Consider the following 13,178-nt stretch of genomic DNA (forward strand, 5'->3'; position numbering starts at 1 on the left):
GATGGCTTATATACAAGAAGTCCCTCAACCAGCCTTTTTTGCACCTCTGGGACTAGGTCGACTTCACACTCGGCCACAACAACGTCCGACTCGAAGAGCCTATGGCCCTCAGAGCGATGTCCCATGGGTCGGCTGCCTTACCCATGACACTCTCATTCCCAAAAGTCTCACAGTCGACCAATAATATCGCGCGATGTCGCCTCACTTTGAGACTCGCTCAAGATGTCTCCACGTACTACTATCACCTACATCGAAAGTTTGCAAACACCAATCATGAAGCCATTAGACTCCTCCGGCTTCGAGTAATGCATGTCTACTTGCCTCAGCAGCTGATTCAACCAACACTGTCCGTATTTCATCATCTTATTACACGTCGCTGTTTGAACAGTCGTCCCAGTCATGCTCAAATGCATGGTGACACGCCACAAGAGGGTACAGAAATCACAAGCAAGCACGACGTCTTGCTCGGAGAAGATCATGACGTTGGATCGACGTGAAGATATATCCAACGCGGGGCCATGTTCTGCAACCACAGCCTCCAATCCAAGTCAAGTACGCTCATGCATACATAGCCTCGAAGAATGCCGCAGCTTGAGGAATTATCATGCACACACGTTGTTCACCGCCATATTCAAGCAGAGTAAGCGCCACGCTTGAGTGACACACTGTACCTGTTCAGACCAGCATGGACGAGCTTGTATTTATCTACCCCACCAGGCGGAGCTCGGCCTGAACCAGAAGTTCGCTCAAGAGTTGAGCCGATTCACTGGTGGGAGGCATCGGCATGCGAGCACGGCGGCGAGTCAACCAGCATTTGGACTCTTTTCACGCAGTGAGGTGTACCGTCACTTCTGCTGGAAGGATGCGAGCTCCATTTTTCTCAATTATCCATCCATCCCCTCGCTGGGGCTTGATGATCGGTTCGCTTGGACGCAAATGAACTCTCCAGACGTAGGTGTCTTCCCACGGGTTGTTAGTACCATATGTCGCCAGTGGTAATTGCCCCTTGTCGGACATCAATCGTGGTCTTGGAAGTCCTAGAAATCGATACATCGGTCGAATAATGACCAATCGAAGTTAGCACGCTACCATAGCACCCTGATCCATTTGGGCTCGTTCTCAAGATTTTCCACTGTCTTTTGACCATGGTATATGCTGCCATTTTCTGCAGGGACTGGGCTGGGAATCCTGATCAGCCTTACGATACCAACTCGGGTCTCGCTTGCCTTGCCAAGTTGCCTCAATCTGCAGATCGTCCCTCCAACGATACAATATCAGGCTCCTATTCCATCCATAATCATAGTTGTTTAATTCCCATAATTGGGTGTCGAGGTAATGCCCAGTTTTTATGGCGGCAGATCGACAGTACTATCCGCCCCAAACAGTTTGCGACACCAATGCTTTTGGATGAAGGTCCATGTGGACCATGCATGCCATGCTAGTGTCGCTTTGCCCTCTTGTTCGATCTTGAGGATCTACCGAAAGAACCTAGCGCCAAGGTATATATCTCGGAATCTAGACTGCAATCGCAAGCCTCATTTTCCGAGAATGGAACAGAACTGTTCAACAATGGCCCATCATTGGCCGCCAACATGCTACCGAGGTCTCTGGTCTTGGATGGACTATTCGTCTAGAAAGTTCAGAAGAAAGACCCAGGAACCAGTGCTGTGGGCCTCCCCAGGACATGGATATCTGCCAATATCCTTCCAGTACCGCATGATGTACTAGTGCCCAAAATGTCATCGAAGATAACCATCACCAAGACTTAGCTCGTTGCCTGAAACCGAGGGTTGTTCCTCTGCCCAGCGAAACTCTCAATTCGCAGTCACTGCAGTCTGAACCGTTGCCAGGCCCTGGAAGGAATGAAGAGAGTGTGCAAACTACCGAAGTCGTTCCTAGCTTAGCAAGCACATCACACCTCGAAGAACAATGCCACTTTGCTTGGTTTGACCGACGGATGATACACAGTTCAAAGTTCCGGTAAGGAGGCACCAAGGTCAGCGGAATGTCAGGACTAGCGGACACCTGATGGGAACAAAACCTTTACACACTGTGCAGAATCTTATCGAGCACTTTTTCAATTGGTTCTCCTTTCTCTTGACTACCGATGAAAGTTTGCCTCGAGCCGCATTCAACTGAGGCTCTGCCGCCATGGGGCTTGATTCTGTACGACTGCATCAAGATCGATGAGTTTTGGGGCTCCAGTAGTGCCACGAGTGTCTACTCTATGTACGAGAATGATCGGCATACTGCTTCTCATACAGTATGCACATAAACCCGGAGATCTCATGCCAGGGACTTCCTCCCATCTTCACTACTGTATGTACGTACAGTACACATAGTCCCTGCAGCAGGTACCTCCCCTAGCTCGGGGTTGGTCTCGACAGTCGCCACCAGTTGTCGCTTCTAACAAGCATTCAACTGGTGTGACTGGGCCATTCTGGGCCCCGTACAGTCATGGCACCAATCCAAGCCAAAATCCAGGCCTCACTCCGTCCAAGGAAGGGTTCAAGCCCAAGGCCCATTCCCTGCCTGTCTACGCAGCCTCACTTTTGGCCCACCTACCTACCATCTTGCAGGTCTCTATGACCCTATCCCTGTCTACCTATAAACAAGGATTGACTGGTGGTCTCGGCCCTTCTATTCGTTCGACTGCGACGACTCACTCATCTTGCTCCTGCTCCAGGTTTTCTGGAGAACTGGGGGCTGCTTCACTGGATGCTCAGAATAACGAAGGCTCTATCTATATCAGGACTGTACCGGTTTATTGTACTAAGCGCTTTGTGTCTGCCTGTGTCTGCCTGTGCCCCGTAGTTTGACTGTGGTGTCCTCATCCGTCATATTACCCATTATACAAGGTCGAGCTTTGCCTCAGCTTGGGGTACACTTTCATCAAAAGATACAGTGTTCGACATCAACAAAACATGTGAACACCCTCTTGCCCGGATCGACTCCAAATCCAACTTCATCTCCCATACTTTAAAAGAAGTCCCGCTTCATATGGCTACCCCGACGTGAAATCAAATAGTGAATGTGGTTTTAGCGCCAGCCCATCTTTGGAGTTTGTGAGTCTGCCTCACAAGTTTCAAGCATCGATCATGGCCTGAATGGTCGAGGCATAACAAAGACCTTGTCCGGCGCCAACGCTCAAGTCATTCGAAGGAATGGAAATGTACAGTCCCGAGTGTTGCAATACATAAACCCGTAGCAACCATCCTCCCACAAACAAGCCGATCCCAGCCATTTCCGTCATCGTGTCCAACGCCGGCGTTTCAGCCTTCGCATCATCATCAAAATACTCGTCCATTGGTCAAGGTTGGTACATAGTCTTCGTTGATCATGAGTTGATCGACGTCATGCCTCGAGCGGCTGACAATGGTCATTAGAGGTTGACAAAGAAGTCGTGGCTGGATGCATCCATTCCCATGTCCATGGAACCATAGTCAAGGAAATTGTCAAAGTCGTTCCTCTCTGTGTTCATCTTCAACGGCAGCTGAGACGAGTCCACCACGGAAGACGAATCATTAACTGCCATGTCTGAGAAGTCAAATACCACCACGTCGGCTGCCGGGGACGAGCAGGAATGTGATAGGCTGGGCAGGCTGTGGCCCGAGTCTTGCACTGGAACCCTGTCCATGGGCATCATTGGCACTCCTTCGTCAATTGTTGGCAGCTCGGGCAGCATTTGTGACGAGCCACCATGCTGGAATTCAGTCCCATCAACAAAGTCGGCCGGGCTGAGCTCTCTGTAGCACGGACTTGGTCTGTTACCTGTAGAGTACCCCGGGCTAGTGGGTGGTGTGAACGAGAAGTTGTCAGGCGGAAAGCTCATCATGGGATCCAAGGTGCCTTGTGGCGCGACCACAAACAAGGGCAAGTTGTCAAAGGGCGAACTACCTCTGATGCTCAAGTTCTCCAGGTTGTCGGTCGGCGGAGACCCATAGCTTGATACTGAGCAGCTTGAGGCAGACGAAGTGTAGTAATCGTGTTCAGCGGCCTTTTGTCTTGTGCGGCTGGCTTTGTCGAGGCGCTCATCCATTTCCGGTCGATGTTTCCTCGGCCTCCCTCGTTTGATGACCTTCTTGACGACTCCGTCGAACGCCCCAATGCACATCCCGCGTTGTCGATGGCGAGTAAGAGCATCATGTCGTGCGAATGAATTACCACACAAGCATGGGTATGGCTTTGTGCCTGTGTGAATCTTTGCGTGGCGCTTCAGGTCATGTCCTCGAACAAAACACTTTCTGCAATGGTCACACCGAAACTGCCGATCCCCGAGATGAGTTTGCACATGGGATTTGATGTTTTCCTTGCGACCGAACTTCTTGTTGCAGTCATCAAACTTGCAAACCCACTTGTTGTCAATTGGATCGGGGCCATCAATGTATTGTGCAATGTCATCGAGAGTCACATTGGTTTCTTCGATGGATGCTTCAATTCCAGGTTCGAGGTTCAAGTCTGATATCGACATTCTACGCGGTGAAAGCGCGGGCCGAGTGGGTGACAGGCTGCCTGGTCTACTTTCCACAGAAGTGAGGATTGGAGCGGGCTTGTCCTTGAGGGTCAGAGGTGACGGCTTGTTGTTAGCCTTGATTGAATCGGTCATGTCACCTTTGAATTCTAGCTTGACTTTTACTGGATCTGGCTGCTTCTGATGCGGTGAGGCCTGGGATCCCGTCCGAGGTTCTGGGACAGGCATGTCAGCCATGTCAAATGCAGGGCCTGTAGGTGTGACTGTGAAATCTTGTCGAAATTCCTCATTCTCTACGATGCCTTGCAGTGATCTCCCTCTCATCATTGGGACCGGGAAAGGAGACTGCAGGGCTGGAGATGTCTGAAGAGACCTCGAGTATTGCATCGCTGGAGTATGTTGAGTGAAAGGAGGTGTTAACGGGTATTGTGCTAGTAATAGTCAGCACAAGAGGGCGTCTTTAGCTAGGATGAGGACTACTTACCAGTCTGGATTTGATGTGAAGGCGTGTGAGGTCTCAGCTGTGTCTGAACCCGCAGATCAGGCTGAGACGGTCTTCGATCATCAAAAGGCATGCCAGTGCCGAGGTGAGGGCTCAGATTCGCCATATCTTGGAAATAACGAGGAGTATTCTCGTCCATCATTCCTAAATTTGGGAGCCCACTCTGGACTGGCATGTTGATGTCAGAGAAGTACTGCTGTGAATGTGAGTAATCCATGCTCTGAGGTCCTTGGTGCATGATTTCATTCATTGTCATATTGTCAAACGGCGACCCAGGCATTGAGTTGGGGGACGCCGAGTAAATGCCACATGCGGGAGAAATTGGCATTTCAATGTTCATGTTCTGTTGTTGCTGGCCCGGTCTTGATATTCTTTGCTGCTGCGCTTCTCGCAAAATCTGTTGTCCATGGAATTGTCCTAAGTTAGTCATACTTACCGCATTGCCTGGATGATGTTTTCGGATAGGGCTTCGTTGTTGATCAAACGATTGGCCCCGCCGGTGGTACATCTGTCGTTGTGGAGGCAAGGTGGTGCTCAACTTCATGGCTTCTAAGGATGCAATCGGTGTCGATTGTTGTCTACGATGCATCCTCTGTTGATTGTGAAGAGATGAAGGAGGGTTGGACATCATCATGAGCGAGATGAGTTCGAAATGGTGCTTGTCGAAGGTGGGTTAATTTGTCGTCCGGATGGGATCCTTCTATATGTTCGAGACTGGAAGCATTCGATGTAAGCTATTGACACTCCGGTTGCTCGAATTCAAGAGCAAGCTCACCTCACGCAGCACAAGTGGCCGCGGACCGGGCAGCGGTTTGTTTACGGCGACTTCAGCAGTCGCAGGGTAAGCTGACGACTATTTTTCTTATCGAAAGGGGCCCTCCCAGGGCAGAAGAATGGGAAATCAGAACTGAATCCTGAGAGGCTTCTCGATTGGCTTTCTTTGAGGGCTTTTGGTTTCTCGTGTGTGTGTAGTTTGTGTGATAAGTGGTATATGGTAGTATGAAGCAGTTGAGAAGGTATGAGAGATTTGATGGGAAGGTCTATCAGGCCTATCTTGTCTGCGGACGTCACCTGAGCAGAGGTGCGAGGGAGCTGCGAGCAAGCAGTCACTTGTTGTCAACACCGTCGCCCAGCAACGGAAGCCGCAACGGCGGGTTGTGCTGCCCTTTGCGCCGCAACGCCACAACCAATCAGAAGAACCATGCGCCACACGGAGTGATTAGATAAGATCTTGCCACTAGTCTGCCAAGACTTGTCCACACGCAAAGTTCGAATTTCGCTATTCTGTGCCTTGCACGCCTCTTCTTTCTCTCAAACAACCACTTCTGCACCAAGGAGATTGAGGAAGACAAATCTTGTCTAGGTAAGAGCGCCTCTTCGACGAACTTACTTGCCGTAAGCGTTGAACATCCACTTACTCGTCTTCGTTTTAGATCTTCAACATGCAGATCTTTGTCAAAACCCTCACGGGTAAGACTATCACCCTCGAGGTGGAGTCGTCCGATACCATCGACAATGTCAAGTCCAAGATTCAAGGTATTTTCTTATCCAAAATTCTTTCTACCATAGTCGGTACTGACATTCCTTCTAGACAAGGAGGGCATCCCACCTGACCAGCAACGTCTGATCTTCGCCGGCAAGCAACTCGAGGACGGCCGAACCCTGTCTGACTACAACATCCAGAAGGAGTCGACCCTGCACTTGGTCCTTCGTCTTCGTGGTGGCGCCAAGAAGCGCAAGAAGAAGGTCTACACCACCCCCAAGAAGATCAAGCACAAGCGCAAGAAGACCAAATTGGCTGTGCTCAAATACTACAAGGTTGATGGTGATGGAAAGATCGAACGCCTGCGACGTGAATGCCCAACCGCCGAGTGCGGTGCTGGTGTCTTCATGGCCGCCATGCAGAACCGTCAATATTGTGGTCGATGCCACTTGACATACGTCTTTGACGAGTCCAAGTAAACAGTTCAATCGGATCACAGATGTATAGGATGCAACTGGCAAGATCTTGCGTGCGACGTATCGTTGCACGCTCAAGCTTGCATTCTTCCATAGACATCAACTTACTCCGCTTTGGCTCCATGTAGCAAATGCCAATACCAAAATCCTTGAACAAGTCAATTATAGTAATCCCGTCGTTTGTGATTATATGCACCCAGATTTTGAAGTGACATGGACCTATTTAATTTTGCTCAAAGGTGGTTCAACTGACCAGGCACCCGGGCTTTGCTTTTTGCCGACGCGGTCTCTGTGCCCCACCGAACTTATCATACCGCGGATCACCGATAAGCCGCTTCACGCTTCACCGCGGGTCGCAGATGTCTTTGTTTATGTGTGTCTCAATCCCTCACATACTCTGGTCATGACCAGCGTACAATTCGCGATCCCAGATATTCCTAACGTGTTTTTCTCCATACAATTCAATCAGGCTGTCGGAAAACCATTTAGCCACGTTCTGAATCAAAGATGGAAGTTTCACCGGGCATTCATCCTCAACCCTCGCCCAATCCTCACCATCGCAAGATCGAGCTCCAGTCAATTCAAGATCTTACATATCTACAACAAAACCTCTGCGCCTCTGCGCGTCAGAAACTCGACCTCCACTTCCCCCCTTCGGCATATCGCTCGCAAACAAAATCACAACCAGCAACATTCATATCTCTCGACGGCGTGCGGCCCCCCAATATCTCGGATAATAGCAATCCTACCAACCCCGTCACCAGCAGCCCCGAGTCCGATCGCAAACGAAAACGAAACCAAGAAGACACTGGAGAGGAAGATGATGCAGAACACGACCCACTCCGCGCCCGAGTCAAATCGTTAGTTGACGCCTTCATCTTCCGCACATGGACGTCGGCAGCGCAGAACGTGACTGTGAACGGGTTAGATGCGGAACTACCTGTTTCACCATCCCAGAGCACCCTGACGCAGGGCACCGGTACTGCCAAAGAGTCTTCCGCTCCAGCGCCTGAGCGGGAAGGTATTGATTTTACATACGAGTCATACGACAGCCGGTCTCAGTTGAAACTCGCCAGTCTGTACGGGGAGCTGGAGTTGTTGACCGCGCAGGTCAGCAAATTACGGAGGACGGCGCCAGCGCAGGGCGCAAATGCCTATGCTATGGCACTGAGGGCGGAAACTGACAAGGACGAAGCCGAGTACGAAGCCCAGCGTGATTCAACTGATACAGGGCCTTCAAAGAACGAGATGCTCAACCAAAATGATGTGTGGAATGTGCTTGGCTTGAAGCCGTTAAGAAACGGTTGGCAAGACGATGTGCAAACAAATTATTCACGTGCAGTAGGAGAGTTGGCAGGGCTGGCCGGAGTAAAGAATGATCCAGAAACCACGGCCACAGAACGCTGGCGTGCTGGTCCCAGTCTCACGGGAACGGTGGGCAAGGTTGAACGTGCAAGGACTGTGGCCATGGAATTTGAGTGAGAAGATCTACAAGTAGGCTGCTGATCGTGCCTGTATAGCATGACCATTTTTGATACCACTACAAAGTGCTGCAACTGCATCTCCAAGTCCTCTCGCTCTAAACAGAACAAATAAACCCGTCGGCGTGGCGGAGCTGTGTAGAATATTTCCAGTGCTCAACGCTCACTCACCCCAATGTCAAATTCGTAGGAGGATTGATGAACCAGTGACAAGATCTGTACATGTCGCTGATGCCGCACGACTCCCCCCGCAGACCAATGTTTACTAGGCCAGTATATCCTGTGATATCACAGAGCACTATTGTTGAATCTTGGAGGGCTCCTGAGGTGGATTTTCGATCTCTGATGAAGCAGTAGCCGGAGTAGGATCAGTCTTTTGCTCGAGAGGGTCTTGGGCGCCATCAATCGGAGCTGGCTTGACCACATTCTCCTCCTGCGTCGGTTCCTGTGCCCATTTTGGTGGTTTGGCCCATTCAGGATCATTCCAAGGGCCCTCGTCGCTGTACTCGCATCCTCCTTCACACTCGCATTTGCCCCCAAGGGTTTTGGGCAAGTTCTCGGCCGGAATTTGCTGAAGCAGCTCGGTGAGATAGCCCGACCCAAGCACATGGATTTTGGCAACAGTGACAGGATCAAGGAATCCCTTGATAAAGCTGAAGACACTGCTGAAACCCCAAGGCGCATTGATGATGTAGAGCTTCCCCAATCGCTCAGGATAGTTGTCCTGGGAGATGGAACTGACGAGTTTCAGGTAGCCGTAGACCGAGGAAATTTTGCCAACTCCGACGCCCTTCATATCCATGATAGTACAGGAGGTCTCAAGCAAGTGGCCAGATTTTCGAGAGCATGCAGGGAGCCTAGGATCTGCCATTTTCTCGTACTCGACCACCAAGTTTTGCACCATTCTGTCTGCGGTGGAGATCTTGTACATGGCGTTGAGGTCAATTTTGGCGTACTGTTCAATATAAACAGGTCGACCATCCTGTGTCCAATGAGTCAGACGCTGCAAGTGGCGGGGGGATCGACCAGCTCACCTTGTCAGTCTTGTGGTAGTACTGGGGGTAGTATTCAAACATCTGTGGCTTCTCGGTGTATTTGAAAGTTCGAACGAGATCGTCGGTTCCGAATTCCTTTCGCCACTTCTCGTTGTTGACGAACCTAGTGTCCACGTAAATGGCAGATCCTATGTAAGCAGGTAGAAAGGGGCGCACATTTGTTTGCTAGCCTGAACATTGAATTTGCGTGCCCGCAAAAAGCGGAGGAGAGTTAAAGTGTCCAGCCTGGTAGAGTAGCCCTCCTGTTCTAACATGGCTCTCAGCTGAAATACTTGAGCATCCTGCTCTTTGGTGGTGCTTCCTGGATGACCAGGTTGATTGCCGGGGGCGATGGTAGGGAACTCATAGTGATCGTACTTGGGGTCGAGCTCGATGTCTTTTTTGGAAGAATTGTGAGTGGATTCTTTCGAGGTTCTCGACATGATGTCGGACGAGGTAACTATAATCGTTGATGGCAAGAGGAAGGGGTAGGAAGAGAGGAGAGTAGATGCTGGAAGGCACGGATTTCAGTGAGGTAACCGACGTTCAAGATGCAGTTAGAGCAAGGATGAGACGAATGGACCAAGAAGGAATCGGATGGGGATAGGTATGCGAGCGAGAGTAAGGAAGGGGCCGTCTACGCAAACAAGAGATTGGATTGTTGAAGGCGCTGTTGATGTTGATAAAGAAGAGCACGGGCTGTGAGGACGTGCAGATAGTGGATGGATTGGACTGCAAGGCAACAGAGTGCAGTGTGTAGTGGCACGGGTGGTGAGTCTAAGTGCTATTACCTATTATTATTGTGGAATAGGGATGAGAAATTGGCAAACACCGCCCCGCAGTACGCTTCTGTCCGTCTGTGGGATACCAATGGTGCCTAATCAATCCTAATTCCATGCCTAGAGGCGTATTGTTAGGCGTCTAGCAGAAACCCAAGCACCAAGACCTTGTCCTTGTGTTTCCCGGACTTCTGGGCCCTGGCTTCTATGACGCACTACGTAAAGAATGGCTGCCACGGGCAAGGTTGTCATGGCACGTGATTCGCAGAAAAGACTGTCAGACAATTTTGAAATGACTCTCCAATAATGCTTGGCATCAAATGATTTGCACAGGTTGGGAATGTGGATGGACTTTGGTGACTTCTTCGTGGAAAACCTCCAGTCAGTCAACGTGACTCAGAGGCACAAGGCTACTTCGACTCACATTCTCGATCTTATTCTTTGGAAGCGATTACAACCACCATTACAATCTTAGTCACCCAATTCCGTCAACGCAAATCCCAGGATTCCAGCAATGCAAAGTACGGCCCATCCGATCAAAGTTTCTTACATTTGCCGTGGCCTGGTTTGAGGCAAGATCTCGCGGATTTTCACGTTCTTTGGTCAATTGAAAGCAGCCCAACCATATCTGTTTCCAGCGTCACGCCAACATGCCGCCTAAGAATCAGAGAAGCTCTGGCCCCAAAGGTCGGTCTGGGGACGATGCTAAGGACGATCCGCTCCTCGCGGTAGTCATCGCCGACACATTCGAAACACGATTCGCGCCCTTCACCCTGGAACGACCCCGGTGTCTTCTCCCACTGGCCAATACTCCTTTGATAGAGTACACACTCGAGTATCTAGCAAGTGCTGGAGTAGAGACTGTGTACATCTACGCCGGACCTCACGTTGACCAGGTCGAAACTTACATCCAGGCCTCCCGATGGCACGCTTCCACCTCCCCATTCTCGGACCTAATCTTTCTTAGATGTGTCGCCACATGCGTCGGAGATGTGATGCGTGACCTGGATCAAAAGCATTTGATGACCGGTGACTTTGTCGTGGTCAGTGGAGACATTGTCTCAAATTTCCCCTTGGGCAAGGCCTTGAGACAGCACAAGCTCCGACGAGAGAAGGACAAGAACGCCATCATGACATTGTTACTGCGAGAGTCAGACGCCGGTGTGCACGAACACATTGGGGGTATCGTCCCCACCTTTGTCCTCGACCCTACGAAGGATAGAATTCTCCACTACGAAGAATCTCTGCCTGCTACCCAGTTCACATCACAGATTGACCCAGAGGTTTTGAAATCACCTGAGTTAGATATTAGAGAAGACCTAGTTGATTGCAGAATCGACATCTGCACCCCAGATGTACTGAGCCTCTGGTCGGACAATTTCGACAACCAGTCTCCACGCAAAGACTTTCTCTTTGGAGTCTTGAAGGACTGGGAGCTGAACGGCAAGACCATTCATACCTACATTGTGCAAGATGATTATGCATCAAGAGCTGCGGACTTCTGGGCCTATAACTCCATCTCCCAGGATCTGAAGAGAGGAATTGTCAATTCGATCGCGGTGGAAAACAATCTCTTTGGCAAAAGCCAATATGTCAAATCACCAGCTGGGTATACAAAGTCACAATCGGTCATTACAAAGAGACCCATTCAACTCGACACCGGCTCGATAATTGGTGCCGACACTAGTTTGGCAAGCGGTGTGACTCTCCGAAATAGTATCGTGGGGCAACGATGTCATATTGGAAAGAACACCAGCCTCGAGGCCTCTTATATATGGGACGATGTTACGATTGGCAAGAACGTTAGGGTGACTCGTGCAATCATCGGCAACGAGGTTTTCATCGGCGACGACTCCACAGTTGAGGAAGGTGCCCTTATTTCATATGGCGTCAAAATAGCACCAGGCACCGTCGTACCAGCGGGGTCGAGAATTTGCAAATCACAAGCAGCCAGCCACGGCGATCGGACCAGTGACGCTTTAGTGGATGGTGAGGCAGGAGAAGGCCGGGCATATGTTGACGATGAAGATGATCAGTTTGGATCTAGCGTCTCTCGTCTCGTCTTCGACAAGGTGAATTATGCCGAGTCAATATCAAGCCTGGGATCAGATTTGTCAGAAGACGATATTTCATCGTACGAAGGCTCAAGAAGTCAGAGCTTTGCGCAATCCGAGGATGATCTCAGCGACCGCTTCCAGCATGATACAGTGGCAATCCTTGTGCAGCGAATGCAAGAAGGCAAGATGGCCGATGACATGTTGAGTGAACTGATGGGTCTTCGATTCAGCGGAGGAGCAGACGAAACTCAAGTGCGTCGAGCGGTGGCGATTGCTCTCATGAAACACATTCACAGCATTGTTGACTCAGGACGAACGCCGGCAGAGGCATCACGAAACACACTCGAGGCATACAACACTTTGATCAGACGCAAGGGCGCATCCCAAGCAACACAAGAACAGATTTCCTTCCTCCTGGATGCCCAAAGAGACTTGACGAGGCGAAAGGAGGGAGGAAAAGTGTTGCTGTTTGTAGTCAAAGATTTATATGACCTTGAAGTCTTTGGCGAAGAGGCTTTTACGGGCTGGTGGGAGGACTCGAGGTCCAACAGTGATGCAGAGATGATTGCGACAAAACAGCAGAGTTCGCAGTTTATCGATTGGCTAGCGAATGCTGAGAGCGAGAGCGAGAGTGAAGAGAGCGAGACGGATGATGATGATGACGACGACGACGAAGAGGATGATGCTTAAAGAATTCTCTCGTATATTGTCCTGCGGTCATCATTCCTTTTAGTTTTGGCTCGTAACTCTCGAGAGTAACATGATCACGTGATATTAGTCATGTTAGTTCCCTTAACAGCAGGTGAATCAGAAGGAACAACTAAAGTACTACAACAAGTGCATCCGTGATGCCTATTTCATGAGTCATACATTCAGTTCAGTTGACCATAAGCAC

The 13,178-nt window shown here is 50.2% G+C and overlaps 5 protein-coding genes across 5 annotated transcripts; 3 read left to right on the forward strand and 2 right to left on the reverse strand.

Moving 5' to 3' along the window:
* Positions 1–2,642: 2,642 nt before the first annotated feature.
* On the reverse strand, positions 2,643–6,021 carry PV10_00143 (uncharacterized protein). The gene is made up of 3 exons (XM_016364183.1): positions 5,749–6,021; positions 4,956–5,687; positions 2,643–4,902 (listed from the first exon to the last, which is right to left on the reverse strand). Exons 2-3 carry the CDS (start codon positions 5,605–5,607, stop codon positions 3,383–3,385), a joined length of 2,172 nt encoding a protein of 723 aa, XP_016227832.1. The 5' UTR covers positions 5,608–5,687; positions 5,749–6,021; the 3' UTR covers positions 2,643–3,382.
* A 248-nt stretch (positions 6,022–6,269) lies between these two features.
* PV10_00144 (ubiquitin-40S ribosomal protein S27a) lies at positions 6,270–7,094 on the forward strand. Its single transcript, XM_016364184.1, has 3 exons — positions 6,270–6,336; positions 6,407–6,509; positions 6,565–7,094. The coding sequence occupies exons 2-3, from the start codon at positions 6,416–6,418 to the stop codon at positions 6,933–6,935; spliced, it is 465 nt and encodes a 154-aa protein (XP_016227833.1). The 5' UTR covers positions 6,270–6,336; positions 6,407–6,415; the 3' UTR covers positions 6,936–7,094.
* Positions 7,095–7,439: 345 nt separating this feature from the next.
* On the forward strand, positions 7,440–8,414 carry PV10_00145 (uncharacterized protein; the record flags this gene model as incomplete). Its single annotated transcript, XM_016364185.1, has 1 exon — positions 7,440–8,414. The coding sequence occupies one exon, from the start codon at positions 7,440–7,442 to the stop codon at positions 8,412–8,414; it is 975 nt and encodes a 324-aa protein (XP_016227834.1).
* Positions 8,383–10,180, reverse strand: PV10_00146 (uncharacterized protein). Its single transcript, XM_016364186.1, has 3 exons — positions 9,625–10,180; positions 9,448–9,571; positions 8,383–9,395 (listed from the first exon to the last, which is right to left on the reverse strand). Exons 1-3 carry the CDS (start codon positions 9,888–9,890, stop codon positions 8,712–8,714), a joined length of 1,074 nt encoding a protein of 357 aa, XP_016227835.1. The 5' UTR covers positions 9,891–10,180; the 3' UTR covers positions 8,383–8,711.
* Positions 10,181–10,595: 415 nt separating this feature from the next.
* PV10_00147 (uncharacterized protein) lies at positions 10,596–13,145 on the forward strand. The gene has a single exon (XM_016364187.1). It carries the CDS (start codon positions 10,877–10,879, stop codon positions 12,971–12,973), a length of 2,097 nt encoding a protein of 698 aa, XP_016227836.1. The 5' UTR covers positions 10,596–10,876; the 3' UTR covers positions 12,974–13,145.
* Positions 13,146–13,178: the final 33 nt, after the last annotated feature.

Source organism: Exophiala mesophila (genome assembly GCF_000836275.1).
Source record: "Exophiala mesophila strain CBS 40295 unplaced genomic scaffold supercont1.1, whole genome shotgun sequence".
In the NCBI taxonomy this organism is placed as follows: Eukaryota; Fungi; Ascomycota; class Eurotiomycetes; order Chaetothyriales; family Herpotrichiellaceae; genus Exophiala; species Exophiala mesophila.

Excerpts from the sequence above, each read along its gene's own strand:
- PV10_00147 (XM_016364187.1), top strand. The coding sequence starts at position 10,877 with ATGCCGCCTAAGAATCAGAGAAGCTCTGGCCCCAAAGGTCGGTCTGGG.
- PV10_00146 (XM_016364186.1), bottom strand. The coding sequence starts at position 9,890 with ATGTCGAGAACCTCGAAAGAATCCACTCACAATTCTTCCAAAAAAGAC. Across the intron at positions 9,572-9,624 it reads GTTCAGGCTAGCAAACAAAT|GTTCGTCAACAACGAGAAGT; the intron begins GTGCGCCCCTTT and ends CGTGGACACTAG. Across the intron at positions 9,396-9,447 it reads ACTACCACAAGACTGACAAG|GATGGTCGACCTGTTTATAT; the intron begins GTGAGCTGGTCG and ends CATTGGACACAG.
- PV10_00144 (XM_016364184.1), top strand. The coding sequence starts at position 6,416 with ATGCAGATCTTTGTCAAAACCCTCACGGGTAAGACTATCACCCTCGAG. Across the intron at positions 6,510-6,564 it reads TGTCAAGTCCAAGATTCAAG|ACAAGGAGGGCATCCCACCT; the intron begins GTATTTTCTTAT and ends CATTCCTTCTAG.
- PV10_00143 (XM_016364183.1), bottom strand. The coding sequence starts at position 5,607 with ATGATGATGTCCAACCCTCCTTCATCTCTTCACAATCAACAGAGGATG. Across the intron at positions 4,903-4,955 it reads TTCACATCAAATCCAGACTG|CACAATACCCGTTAACACCT; the intron begins GTAAGTAGTCCT and ends GACTATTACTAG.